This window comes from Cottoperca gobio, chromosome 1 (assembly GCF_900634415.1).
Source record: "Cottoperca gobio chromosome 1, fCotGob3.1, whole genome shotgun sequence".
NCBI lineage: Eukaryota > Metazoa > Chordata > Actinopteri > Perciformes > Bovichtidae > Cottoperca > Cottoperca gobio.
Genome location: NC_041355.1, coordinates 21,744,644 through 21,759,437, shown reverse-complemented (window position 1 = coordinate 21,759,437; position 14,794 = coordinate 21,744,644). Strand labels below are relative to the sequence as shown.

The following is a 14,794-nucleotide window of genomic DNA, read 5'->3' as shown; positions in this document are numbered from 1 at the left end:
ATGCTTTATATACAGCTTGTAATATATGACGTTTGACATCAGACACAACGATAGAACCTCAACCGCAGAAGAATCAAGTTATAAAGCTTTACAGACGTCGATGTGTCCAAGTAGAAAAATAATTGAATTTTTAGCTATCGAGCAATTTGCGGACAAGTAGTCGGGTTTCATAACAATTCAAGGAAACCAAGCTATCGACTCGATATAGGATAGCTCGCGATCCCGTCTGTGTCTCCATCTTGAATACTGTGGCTCGAACTGGGCTGTTTCCACCACGTTAAACTCGCCCGCATGATCTAAATCCACGACATAGGCATCCTCTTCAATAAACTCCTCTTCTTGAATGTGCAACGAGTCTATTGACGACTCACTGTCACTCGATTCTGTGGAAATATCTGAGACAGAGTCCGACATTCCACGTCTGCCGTGCTGTCTGTGTATTCAACTGGTGGACTGTTCTACTTGTGACGTCAGAAGATGGCGTCGGCAGTTTCTGGTAGCGGCGATGCCAACATCGGTGGTCGACATAATAAATCGTGATTTATTAAATACTGCGGGCATAGTGTCATTAATAACACATTATTTTACACCACAAATAGCATTTATTATCATCAGTAGAATTTCATGTGTATCATTTCATAGGCTCTTTAAACCGGAGATAATTCACTGGGTTAAACAAAGTGTGAGCAGACAGGTAATATGTCCAGGACAGGTATACCTTGTGATCTGTCATTGAAAACAGTACATTTATATCTACAGTATGTATTTATTTCTTACATTTTGTTTTACAAAGTTATGAAAGCAATGTTTAAGTCAAGTGTGATGTTGACTCACACAATGAATGACTGGAGTCATTCACACAATGAACGACTGGGATCTACCTTGACAAACTTTGCAGGTCAAGAGGAACATTCAGAGTTCATCAGCAATATTGCTAACTTAGGGGAACTCGAGAGGGTCTCTAAAACAGGTCTGTGACCTTTGTTCTTGCCCACTCTTTGGCAATGTACGGTTTTATGTATGTGTTATCCATTCAGTCCATCTGCCTGTCAGTGTGCTACTATGGCTCTGAACATCCCCGGTGTGATAGCAGTGGTTCTGTTCTATATCCTGATCCTGGGGACAGGGGTTTGGGCTTCCCGAAAGTCCAGGAAAGCTGAGAGGATGAGCCATGGAGACAGGACTGAAGCGGTGCTCCTCGGAGGCAGAAATATCAGCTTGCCGGTCGGGATTTTCACCATGACTGGTAAATTGTTCTGTGGGGCTTATGAAATCAGTTCTTTGTATTAGTTTAGTTTTTTGCTAGTGGGACATGGATTTTATGCAAAGATGCTGAGAGTGGCCCTGTTTGAATGTATTATTAACATCTTGTTATCTCAATATCAAGTGAATTATCTCATTATTTTGCAATAACAAACCTGTATCTTCATGATAACAGTTTAATTATCTTGTGGTGTAAAGAAAAGTTAGTTTTTCAAGATAACATTGGTAACAAAATGTATAAATGCATGTGGTTACGGTAGATGTCATTTCCTGCCCTGACCCTTCGGTTATGTTTTTCATTGTGTCATTTATTCACTCATAATTTCCTGTTTTATTTTGATATGCTCAAACCGCCTGTGTGATTGTGTTCCATGCCCTGATTCATTTAACTTATCTCTCATTATCATTATATCTTCCCTTTCTCAGTGCAAGTTCATCATTGTACCCAGTGTATCAAAGACTTTTTGGCAAGTAAAGACTTGAGTTTGCCTGTGGATTCTCCAGTCCTTACAGCACAAACGGACCAAACTATGGGTTCAGCCCACTCTGATTCGATGCATGCTGCAGTCTGCATAGGGATAAGAGAGCTGAGCGAGCACCAGGAAAATTCACAGGCTCCATCGGCAGCCAGGTTTTCCACCAGCTTGCAGCCCGTCTAGAGACTCGTGTGACAGCATATCCGACCCTAGCGGTTTTACCCATGAGTGGTGGGCCCACAGGATAGATGAATGGGAGGCACCACGTAGCTTGAACCATTCTTTGACCGGCCCCTCGCCTGAGACCAATTTGCCTACCAGGAGCACCAGGCTCCAGACAATACAGCTCTCAGGTTCATAGGGACACACAAACCTCTCCACCAGGGTAAGGTGATGAGTCCCGGAGAGGTAAAGGCAAAGTCATATTAGTCAAATATACAGTATTACTACCGGTCTACATACTGTATGAAGTAGTAAACCCTGAAATAGCATTTGGATCTTAAAGGGTTGAAAAAGTAAATGCCGTTTCTTGTATTTGACACTCTCATAACTTTTGTTTCAAGTCAATGTAGCAGTGCTTATTTTGTGCTCTGGTGGTGCTTTTGGTGAGATATGGTGGTGGTATGACTTGTGGTGCTTCAGCTTTCCCAGCTTGTACAGTTGCAATTAACAATTATTTTTATTATTGATTAACATACCAATTATCTTCTTTATTATTAAATATCTTGTTTGGTCTGTAAAATATAAAAAATTACTGAAAATATCTAAAACCCAAAGATATGCAATTTAGACATAAAACGGAAAGAAAAACTAAATCCTCACATTGGAGAAGCTGGAAGCAGAGACATTTTTGGAGGTTTTTGCTTGACAAATTAGTTGATGATTAAATTATAATCAAATGAATTGACACATTTGTTTTGCTGTATGGTTCAATGCAGCTCACTCTTAGAACGTTTGTATCTAATACTGTTGGCTCTATTTGATTATGTAAGTCATTTCAGTGTGCCATTTTGTGCAAGGCTTTGTGCATTTTTACTTATATCCCCTACACCAGCCACAGTACATATTTAATGTAGTGATTGGTACAAGTTGTGGTTTTGGCACTTCACCCACTGCCCTAATTCACTGCCCCTGATTCATGTGTTTTAAAGTTTAAGCAGAGAGACAATGCAGCCAAGAGAGGTAGATCATATTAAGCTGTCATTTTAACATATAGTATTGGAGTGCCTTCATATTACAGCGCATGCCTCATTAACGCAGCGTCCAGGATTCCATTCAAGCCTTGGGACCTTTGTTGCATGTCATACCTCTCCTATTCCCGTATTTCTAGTCTCAGTCTCTACACTGTCAAATAAAGGCAAAGATGCCACAACAAAACATATGGTATTATTTATATTATAAATATATATTTATTTATAAGTATTACTGAGGCATTATTAGTATGAGCAAGCTATGCATTCTAGTAAAAGCCATGACAGGACAAGTTCAGAGGTGAGGGTTGTGTAATAGTAATTGTAGTAGAATCAACAGAATGGTAGTTTTTACTGGCAGAAAATAAACTAAAAACTAATTTAAAATCAAATCCACATGAAGCTGTGAAGTGAGAATGTTGGAGTGTGAGAAGAAGAATGGACATTTTTAACTAGCTAAAAGAGCATGAATAAAGCAGTCAATATGAGCAACACAAATACACAAATGTGAAACGCCCAAAAGCGAGGTGTATTGCCAGGACTATGTGTGAGGGGATGTTTTGAAAGTCTTCATTTTGTAAAAGTGAACTTTGGCTCTTTCATTAATAAGTAACTTTCAGAGTCATCAATACTGCCAACTCAAATGAACTCGGGAGTGTCTCCAAAAGTTGTATGTGACCTTTGTTTTTGCCTACCCTTTGGCAATGTACGATTTGTGTTATCCATTCAGTCCATCTGCCTGTCAGTATGCTCCATAGTGGTTGGCCACTATGTCTCTGAACATCCCCGGTGTGATAGCAGTGGCTCTGTTCTATATCCTGATCCTGGGGATAGGGCTTTGGGCTTCCCGAAAGTCCAGGAAAGCTGAGAGGATGAGCCATGGAGACAGGACCGAAGCGGTGCTCCTCGGAGGCAGAAATATCAGCTTACTGGTCGGGATTTTCACCATGACTGGTAAATTGTTCTGTGGGGTTTATGAAATCAGCTCTTGTTTGGTCTTGTTGTTTGATCAAAACATTGTGCTTTGTCTCATAGTGGCGTTTCACATCACCACTTTAATGAGCACCACGGTCTCTGAGTATATGAGATGCTGGTGTTATGCTCCCAGTGGGAAGGATGAACATGAATGAGTCCATTCTCGGTTCAGGGTTCATTTATGTCACTTTATACTGCATTCTCTTCAAAAGTCCAACATTTTTCCCTGTCAGATTTGAACAACCATCCGTTGTCACGCCTGCCAGCTTGTCCCATTTCAGTCCCAACTTGTCCACACATGAATTTACCTTCATGAACAAATCACTCCCTGTTGTTGTCCCTTTCATTGACTGCATGGCTTCTCAAATGCCTCCTTTTCTCCGGGCATAAGAGTGCTGCAGACTCCACCAAACACTCCTTGATAAACTTTACGTCAGAAAATGGTTTACTTTTTCTAGCGATTTTGTGGGATAAGACATAACTTGTCTTGACAGCTGCATCTCTGGATGTGCAATGTTTTGTAAAAAGTCCTTGTTGGTTTTGCAGTTTAGCTAGCAGAGCACCCGACTCCTTTTCCCGCTCTTCATCAGACAAGTTCTTGAACAGCGACTCAAATTGTAATCTTTGAACACAGCGACCTGCGCACCACAAACTAAGCACACGGCTTTACCTTTGAGTTCCGTAAATAAATACTTAGCAGTCCATGTCTTCTTGAAAACGCGACAATCTGTATCAATCTTTCTTATTTTGGCGTGAGCGGACATTTTGAAGGCTAGCCGGCCAGCATTCCTTGTAGCTGTTCAGGTGCGGGGGGCGTGCATACGTAAATAAAGAAAAACAGCACCCTTTTCAAAATAATAGCAACACAGTTAGAAAGTTATTTACACCATGCACGCAATACAATAGTGTTGCTCTTATTTTGAGCTGAAAGGGTGCATGTTTTTACGACTTACGATTGTCCTCACACATCTGGACCGCGGGCCGTACAATGCCCTGGTCTGCATTAACAACTCAATCGCGAAATGGATTGCAATGGACTGCAGGTTGTAGAGGACAGGGGGTTAACGGAGTGTAACAATCGGCTTGTTCTTTGGTGTCCTGTTTTATGTTGAAGTTTTCACTCTCCCTTGTTATATGTCTAGTGGTACTTCCTGTCTGTGTCTTTACCCTCCTCTTCCAACGAGGATTATCTTTGTCTTTATGTCGAGTTAATATGTATTTTGCGGGAATGGAAAGAGGCCTTCTTCGAGAGGCCTGTGGGGAGGTAGCTAAGAAGCCTTGGTTGAGGAGTCTTCTGCCTGAGGTACTCAGGAATTTCCTTAACCTTGCCGATCGGTCTGCCTTTCCGTCAGCTCGGCAGAGCTCCGTTCCTGCAGCTGGACCTCTGCAGACCCCGGCCGTCCCCCTGCCGCCTCTGCAGACCCCGGCCGTCTACCTTCCGCCTCTGCGGACCCCGGCCGTCTCCCTGCCACCTCTGCAGACCCCGGCCGTCTACCTGCCACCTCTGCAAACCCCGGCCGTCTCCCCGCCGCCTCTGCAGACCCCGGCCATCTCCCTGCCACCTCTGCAGACCCAGGCCGTCCCCCTGCCGCCTCTGCAGACCCCGGCCATCTCCCCGTCGCCTCTGCAGACCCCGGCTGTTCCCCAGCTGCCCCTCGAGATCCCAGCTGTTCCCCAGCTGCCCCTCGAGATCCCAGCTGTTCCCCAGCTACCCCTCGAGGCCCTAGTCCCTGTTCCTGCTGTTGGGCCGCGAAAGCCCTCTGTTTCTGCTGTCGGACCGCAACAGCCCCCTGTTTCTGCTGCCGGGCCGCAACAGACCCCTATTTCCGCTGTTGGGTCGCGACAGCCTCCAGTTCCTGCAGCCGTGCCGCGACAGCCCCCTGTTTCTGCTGCCGGGCCGCGACAGCCCCCTGTTTCTGCTGCCGGGCCGCGACAGCCCCCTGTTTCTGCTGCCAGGCCGCGACAGCCCCCTGTTTCAGCTGCCAGGCCGCGGCAGACCTCTGCAGTCTTCAGTTCCCGCTGCCGGACCTCCGCAGACTTCAGTTCCCGCTGCCGGACCTCCGCAGACTTCAATTCCCGCTGCCGGACCTCCGCAGACTCCAGTTCCCGCTGCCGGACCTCCGCAGACTCCCTTTCCCGCTGCCGGACCTCCGCAGACCCCCCCTGCCAGACCTCCGCAGACCCCCGTCTCTGCTGCCGGATCTCTGCTGACATCCGCCCCAGCTGTTCCCCAGCCCCTGTGCTCCCGTTGCCCCCCGAGACCCCAGCCCCTGTGCTTCCTCCGTCCCTGGAGACCCCAGCCCCTGTGCTCCCTCTGTCCCTCGATACCCCAGACCCTGTGCTCCCTCTGTCCCTCGATACCCCAGCCCCTGTGATCCCTCTGTCCCTCAGGACCCCAGCCCCTGTGATCCCCTCTCTTCTCCTGAGACCCCTGTGCTCCCCTCTCTTCCCGAGACCCCTTCGCTCCCCTCTCTTCCTGAGACCCTAGTGCTTCCTCCAGCCCGGACTCGACGCCGCCCTCCCCTCCGGCCTCCTGAGCGACTGCGCCCGCATCCTGCCTCCTGAGCGACTCCACCCGCATCCTGACCGGCCTCCGCGCCGGCCTCCTGACTGGCTCCGCCTGCATTCTGCCCCGCCTCCTGTGGTCCTTTAAATTTACAATTCCTACTTATTGATTCACTCATCTTCCAAAATCCATTTGAATATTTTGAAATGTGATTAATTTAGATTAATTAATCACAAAACATGTAATTAATTAGATTATTAGATTTTTTAATCCCTTGACAGCCCTAATTTATATATATATATATTTTCTAATTAAACTGTGTGTGTGTGTGTGTGTGTGTGTGTGTGTGTGTGTGTGTGTGTGTGTGTGTGTGTGTGTGTGTGTGTGTATGTGTGTGTATGTGTGTGTATCTCATTCTTCTGCAGCTACATGGGTTGGAGGTGGTTTTATCCTGGGTGTGGCTGAGGCGGTGTACTCTCCTAAAATGGGGTTAATATGGGCTCTTATGCCTCTGTATTACTCGGTGTCCTTCCTAATAGGTAAGACAAGTCATACATTATAGAGCCGGAAGGTTGTGCTAATCTTGATCATTTCAGACATAAACTTTGTGGTTTTCTGTGTGGCTCATTTCATCTGTTTTGTAAACTACAGTAAATGTACAACACAGCTTGATGTTCTGGATACCAGCAGTTTACAATACACAGTGCCCACAGCATCAAATGATGAAAAATTTGCCACACAAATGAAAATACAATATAATGCCTAATATCTCATCCCTGCACAAGGTGGTCTTTTCTTTGCAAAGCCAATGAGGGATATGAAGTATGTCTCCATGATGGACCCATTCCAGATAAAGTATGGCAATGTACTCAGTGGTGCTCTGGTGCTGCCTTCTCTGCTGGGGGAAGTGCTGTGGGTGTCCTGTACTCTGCTTAGCTTAGGTAAACATACAGTATGTACCTACCATGTAAAACCACACATTTTGGTGGATTTATTTTGGTGGATGCAATGAAAGCATTTTAGTTTCTCTGTTTGTGGCTTTGTTCAACAGGAGTAACTATGACTGTGATACTGGACTTACCCTATGCCTATTCTGTGTGGATCTCATCAGCTGTGGCCATCATCTACACTTTGTTCGGAGGCCTATATTCAGTGGCCTACACGGATGTTATCCAGCTCTGCCTAGTTTTCCTCAGTTTGGTGAGTTACAAGGCCTACATCAGTACATGTTCATTTTAAAGATGTATATTATCTGCAGGTATGTTTATTGACATCTAGTATAAAGCTCCACGACCCAACATGTATTTCCAACCTACATCTTGATAGAATGAATGAATAATTTCATTTTATCATTGTGTCCAAATGTTGATTCATTACTAACTTTAAATTTGAATTAAATTTAAATTTGGTATCACAGATGTCATTTAAAAATGTGTCAGGTTCAAGTATTTCTCCCATTTCACAAGCACTACCTTCGTTTTTGTTTATTTAGTTTAAAATTATTAAAATGTTCTTTTGACTTCTTAGGGAAACATTTATTATTTATTTTTAGAATAGTTGATCTGTAATTGATCTAGCTGTAGTGGTGCACAAAGAGCAAAATAAAATGTTGTCTAATGCCAAGTTAATGGATAACATATTTTTTTGCTTTTGTTAGTTGTAGTTCAGGGACTGTTGTGTGGTGGGCCAGTCTTAAAGGGATATGTGGATGTTTTGAAGTGGGGTTGTATGAGGTACTACTAGCCAATGTTTTACCTACAGTATATGGCGGTCGGCACTCCCCCAGTTTGAAGAAATAGACAAGCGCAGCACAGAAGCTAAGCTATTTACTTCTGTGGACGGGGCAGTCAGCAAAACATATTTTAGCCACCTAAAGAAAGGCCCAACAAAAAATATGTTGAACTGTAAGCAATATTTAGAATATTTTCACCGCTTCACCTTGCCGTAAATAAGTACCCCACACAACCCCATGTCAAGACATCCGAACTATCCCTCTAAGAAGTTTGCACACAAGTCCATATTTTCCCAAATTAAATGGAGCTCTCAAGCCGTGTTGTTTCTCATTTCTGAACAAATAGAGTAGGCAGGACAATGTACAAAGTGAAGCTGCTGAACTGCTTTGACATAGACTCGATCATGTGGAGACCAGTTTGATACAGTGAAATGACTGGAAACGCACGTCACAAACAACCTAAACAATTGCTGCAATCCTGAGAAGTCTTTAATACAGAGTTTCCAGTAAAAGGGAAAACACTTGCAGAAAATCAAGACTTCCAAAACCATCCATGCCAATCAATGTTATCTTTGGTGTGTAAACACAACGGATTGAATGTTAGGTCATATTTGTATTTTAACATCTGACAAAATAACGGTCTTGTTGGGCTAAGGTCTTCAGTCTGATGATATCTATTTGCAGTGGTTGTGTGTCCCCTTCCTGCTGCTCAACCCCTCATCTACAAACATTGCCTTGACTGCTTTCAACCACACGTTCCAAGAACCCTGGGTCGGCACTCTGGAGCAGGACAGAGTCTGGAATTGGATTGATGACTTCTTAATGATTGTAAGCTCAATATTAATCAGTATCACTTTCCTGCTTCCACCCATAAGGTATGATATTGATATTGATTGTGCAATTAAACAGATGGATTTGAAACCATTGCAAAATGACCAATGAACAAAGGTCATTTGCTGCATGTCGTTCCCTCTCTCTCCCCCTTTCATGTGTATCTTGGCTGTACTATATGATGCAGGCAATAAAGTCCCAAAAATAATCTTAAAACAAAAAAGTCAATGAAAAGATATTGATTGTGCAATTGAACTCATTGTTACTGACGGCATTGAAACCATTCCAAAATGGCAGGATGTCGTCTGTAACCACCCTAGTCCAAATGGACATCTTTCACAGACAAAGACTACGACTTTGAATTAACATGGTTGTGATGTATATGGTCTGGAACAAGGATATGTTTGAATATGCAGAACATTTTGAGCACAGGCAGAAATCTTGCAAAAACACATTCAAATAAATAAATGTATCGTTGACGCGAATAGCTGGTACATGCACAATTACACCGTATATTTGTGCAGAGCAGGAACATAATAGTGCATAATAATTCTCCAGAGTGCAGGAAAGTGTATGACCCCCCCATCCCAATATTGAAATATTGAAATCCTGGAGGCCTGTTTGTGCAGTGTTTAGTTTAAATGGTACATTTTAAAACGGCTCACTTCACTATCCTTTGCGGTCTAAGTTGTTGCAGTTCCTATAATAATAATATAATTTTTTTCTTCTGTGCAGTATGCAGTTTGATAAAAAAAAGGACAGTACTTTTTTATCAGCATATTTCATTCTTTGGTTATCTTCTTTCTGGTCCTCAACATGCATCTTCCTCCTCTCCCTGTGCTCTTGTTTCCAGGGTCTTGGTAGTGTTTCATTTCAGAGCTTCCACCAGAGGACGCTGTCTGCCTCCTCATCACGAACTGCCCAGTTAACCTGCTATGTTGCTGCTGTTGCCATTGCCATGCTGGGAATCCCCCCTGTCTTGGTTGGGGCAATCGCCGCCTCCACAGGTAGGATGAGGTTAGAGATGACAGCCCTTTAAAGGTTCAATGTGTAAGATCTGCCAGAATTTAAACTTAACACATTTAAACAATGAACTATCATTATCAAAAGAGTGTGAAGAGGTAACAGTGTTGATGTTATGTCAAAGACGTCTCTGTGTTGTGTTGCAGAGATATCTACTGAAGTTAGCATGCTAACAGCTAGCTGCGCTTCGTCCAGTCTGTAATACCACTTGTTCCTCTAGAGGTGATAGTGAGTCACTGTAGCTGCAGTCTGCCTCAGTACAGAGAGATGTTTTGGTTTAATCCAGACGGACAGATCTTCCGTTAGACGTCACCAGATAGCACTGATTCAGCCGACTCCCCACCAGATTGTCAAACTTTCTGTTGCTGCTGTTACACACCGCCGATTGAATATTCGGATATTGTGAACTACCTTGTGCTACAAACATTGTGGGCAACCAACGCACAAATGAAGGCATACAAGAGCTTAAGGTGCTTATAATTTCTTTGTTTCTGGCTGGGTTGGTAGTCTTCTTACCAAACCACTGAAAGATGACAGGGTGCTCGTCCATGCCCGTGTAAATCACTCTCAAAGAGCTCGAGATACACCGCTCAAGCCTTGGTTTGTGAGTGAGAAAAGCGGCGATGTTATCCTCGCACACTGTGATTGTATGGCTGGATTAAGCGAAGCATGTTCTCACATTGGTGCTTTGCTTTTCGCAAGTGAAGTAGGCTCAAGAATAAGCAAAACAAAAACATGCACAGAAGAAAAGAGCAAATGGCTGCCATCACATGTAAAGAAAGTGCCTTTTTTTACCAGTCAGCGATATGGATTTTACTGCGGCCAAAAAAAGTAAGGTCTTACAGTGTTCAGGTATATCATAAGCATAAATGTTTAACGTAAACATTGAAAACATAGCTTTAGCATGAGCTCTTACCAGATATAAAGTGGACGCCACACACACGGGAGAATTGTGCTTTTTCTTCTGTTAAATCCTTACGATTTATGTTGCTAAACCACAGTTTACGGCGTTCGGTAGACAGCAATTCATCCCTCTTTTGTGGATCGTTGTTTTTGATGATTTTAGGAAATCTAAAGAACCGTTTCTTTGGGTCACGAGTAGCGTTATGAGCACAATTATACACTACGCACAAGATTGGTATTTTCTTTCAATCTTAGATGTTTAAATACAAAGAAAATGACGAAGCTTTGCAGCAACTCACACGTGAACGGACGCGGTCTTGGTTGTGTATATCATCCAACATGGTTGACTTACGGGTTGGGAAATAAGCGTGACGTCACATGCACACGATCTATTGGGCCAGTAATAGGAAATACTGCCCTCGTTTTGTCCTGGAAACCATTGAGCCTAAAATTACTTCCTAAATTGTCATCTATTGTTAATTATGGTTTAAGGCAAAACAAATACAATTGTTTGTTGAAAGTTCAAAGAGATAAGTTTCATCTTATTGTATTAAAGCATTTTCATATTGGGACACTATAAAAAATTATGCTTGTGTTGCGCAAAAGATTCAGGTACTGGAAACTTGCTTAACGTAGGGTTATCTCATGACACACTCCAGATGCTGTGTCTGCAGGTTTAGGGGAGGCAGGTTTTGTGACTTTGTTGTGAGTTAGGCAGCTTTTTTACATTTTAGTCTGGGTAAATTGGAAACTATAGATAAATTCTAATGCAAATCTACAATTAGAGTTTATAACCAGGGGTGCACATAACTGGTACGCAAGTACGCATGCGCAGAAAACATCTGGATTGCGTAACGTCACTTGTGTTACTATGCGTCTTTGCGTAGGCCTACCTGATAGGTCATCAAAACAAAACATGTTTTGTCTACACGTGTTTCTTGTCAACACTCAATGGAGTAGTCTACTAGACATGACCAAAAAACAAAAGACATTAAGCAGCTACTTTGGCTTTTAGCCTTATGCAAAAAAAAACAGCAAACTGAGCCAGAGCAGAAGAAAACTTTTTTTTCTGAAAAGTGGCTCCAAGACGTGCCATGTCTGAATGCTAATGATGAGCTCACTGAAATGTGGTGCAAAATATGCCGCTTGCATCCACAGCAGACAAAACAGGTCCGTTTTACACAGGCTCGAAGAATTGCAACCACCCTTTGTTTGAAAAACATGACAAGAGCAAAGAGCACGTTAATGTGGCACAAGCTATTGCTAATAAACAAGCTAGTGAAGAAGAACTATCCAGCCACCCACTTGCTAGCTAGCAATACAAGCTGAATGAAGAACAACGGCAAACCCTGTGTAATATTTTTCTCCTCGCCTTTCATAAAGCTAAACATGCATGTCCCATGGAAAACCAAAAAAGAGCGATTTGAGTTGAGTAGAGTCGTGGGATACCATGCAATACAAATGCTGCAAAAGTTAACAATTCGCTGGTGAACATTTAGTAACTAAAGAGATGGGATATTTTCCTGTGACCCAAAATACCATTTTAAATGAATGCTAATGTCACTGAATATGTAAATAAGCAACTATTTGCAAACATGTTTGCCATAACAGCCTTACGTCATAGCATGTCACTGTTGTTTATACAGCTTGTTCCACTGCCCCAATTGCCAAAAAAACGATTTAAAAGTACACAAATGTAATCTAAAACTGTATAATTTGTATTGCTTAAATTGGGACAATATTACCTTAGATAGCTAAACCTTTTAATTATAGAACATTTCTGTACAAGTGGTCTATGGATCGAGTATTCTGGTGAGGAAATTTTACAGGATATTATTATTATTATTATTATTATTATCACTATTTCTCTTGTCCAGACTGGAACCAAACGCTGTACGGTTCTCCATCTCCATATGTACGTGGTGAGCATAGTTTGGTCCTGCCCCTGACTCTACAGTACCTCACTCCATCTTACATCTCAATCATTGGAATCGGAGCTGTTGCCGCTGCTGTCATGTCATCCACAGACTCTAGCGTGTTGTCTGCAACTACTATCTTCTCTTCAAACATCTACAAGAATATCCTGCGTAAACAGGTAAGGCGTAAAAGATGTTGATAGTGGCAGCTCAGTGGCAGTGTGTCTCTAGAGAAGAGAGCTAGGATGCACAATTGTTGCAAACTAAAAAAGTAGATCCAAATCAATCTATTTTGGAAAGTAATCATTTGAATGAATAATGAAGTGTCTCCTTTTGTATAACTCCATGTTCCCAGGCATCAGACAATGAAATGCAATGGGTGATTTGGGTCACAGTGGTGGTGGTGGGTCTGGTTGGGACATCCATAACGTTCTACACCAACAGCCCCCTGGCCCTCTGGATTCTCGGAGCAGACGCCTCCTACACTCTTATATTCCCCCATCTGGTTGCTGTGCTCTTCTTTAAAGTGACAAATGGTTACGGTGCCACGGTGGGTTACATCACAGGGCTGACATTAAGGATTTTGTTGGGGGAGAACCTTTTAGGTCTTCCTGTTGTTCTTCATCTTCCTGGTTGCACATTGAAAGATGGCGTCTACGTCCAAAAGTCCCCTATCAGGACAGTCTCCATGGTCTGCACTTTGGTAACCATCTTAGTTTTTTCCTCGCTGGCTTTGTTCATGTTCAATCACGGCCTGTTGCCTGAGAGGTGGGACATTTTCAAAGTAAAACATAATGTCACTGTGTCACCTGCGGATCCTGTCACACAGAATCTCAGAGAAGAAGCTGGGAGCGATGCTGAGTGTGAAGAGAACAAACATGGAGTTGCCTTACAGCCAGTGCTGGAGACAGGAAAGTGATCATCTTGAAAAAAAACTGTAGATTACTGGAAATAAAAAATATATACTTTCAAGAGTAATGTACATTTCCATCACTTTATTCAATACATTCAATTCCATACTTTTTTTCAACACTCTGTTGTTCCGGATTACTCATCTAAAGTGTTATTGTCCCATTTCATTCACTGCGGGTGTTTGATAATGTCCCAGCTAGACTGTATTTTGCGGCATCATACAAGTACCAAACGATGAAAATAGCTATATTTGAAGTACTGTGTAGGAATCATGCAAGTCACTGAATTTTCCACAACTAGCCCCGGCAAATGTTTTACAATAAAAGCCTTGGAAATGAAAAGACTCTATACACTGAAATGCTACAGGGCTTTTAATTTAAAACGGATACAGGAAGTATACAGGAAATTTACCAAGACAAACAGGGGCACATTAGAAAAGAAGGAAGCTTTATACGATGTATGACCAAACATACTTACTTAGAAATAGAGGCTTGTGTCTCTACAATACAAAACTGCTTCAAATAAAGGCCTGGTGCCCTATGGCCAATGGGGAAAACCAAACACTTGACCAACAAATGGTGTAACTTTATCACTAACTCAGAAAAGCCTTGGTTATTCTCCCAAACATATGAATATATGGACAGCTGCAGACACCAGGGATGCGTAGTAGTTATGTTTATACTGTTTACTTGGAGGTCAAGTTCAAAAAATGTGCAGTAGATTGCTACACTGTGTTGTAGTAAACTTTCCTCCAGTAACTGTTCTGTGTTATAAAATAATTAGGGCTGTCAAATTAGCACGTTCATTTCAATTAATTAATCACAGATTGGCCTTTTATTGTCCTTTTATTGACCAGCCTAAGGCACACCTGTGTAATAATAATGCTGTCTAATCAGCATCTTGATATGCCACACCTGTGAGGTGGATGAATTATCTCAGCAAAGTGCTCACTAAAACAGATTTAAACACATTTGTGGACAATATTTGAGAGAAATAGGCCTTTTGTGTACATAGAAAAAGTCTTAGATTTTGGGAAGAAAAAAATGGGAGCAAAAACAGAGGTGTTG

At 42.7% G+C, this 14,794-nt stretch overlaps 1 protein-coding gene across 1 annotated transcript; it reads left to right on the top strand.

Annotated features, from left to right (window-relative positions):
• The first annotated feature begins 1,062 nt into the window (after positions 1–1,062).
• On the top strand, positions 1,063–13,734 carry LOC115007878 (high affinity choline transporter 1-like). The gene is made up of 8 exons (XM_029430966.1): positions 1,063–1,246; positions 6,836–6,949; positions 7,196–7,351; positions 7,462–7,610; positions 8,827–8,970; positions 9,827–9,980; positions 12,777–12,994; positions 13,171–13,734. The coding sequence occupies exons 1-8, from the start codon at positions 1,063–1,065 to the stop codon at positions 13,732–13,734; spliced, it is 1,683 nt and encodes a 560-aa protein (XP_029286826.1).
• The last annotated feature ends 1,060 nt before the right edge of the window (positions 13,735–14,794 follow it).

What these genes read in the sequence shown, in the direction of transcription:
- LOC115007878 (XM_029430966.1), top strand. Translation starts at nt 1,063, where the DNA reads ATGGCTCTGAACATCCCCGGTGTGATAGCAGTGGTTCTGTTCTATATC. An exon ending in CTGTACTCTGCTTAGCTTAG is followed by an intron (nt 7,352 to 7,461) that starts GTAAACATACAG and finishes TTTGTTCAACAG; the next exon opens with GAGTAACTATGACTGTGATA. An exon ending in AGAATATCCTGCGTAAACAG is followed by an intron (nt 12,995 to 13,170) that starts GTAAGGCGTAAA and finishes CCATGTTCCCAG; the next exon opens with GCATCAGACAATGAAATGCA.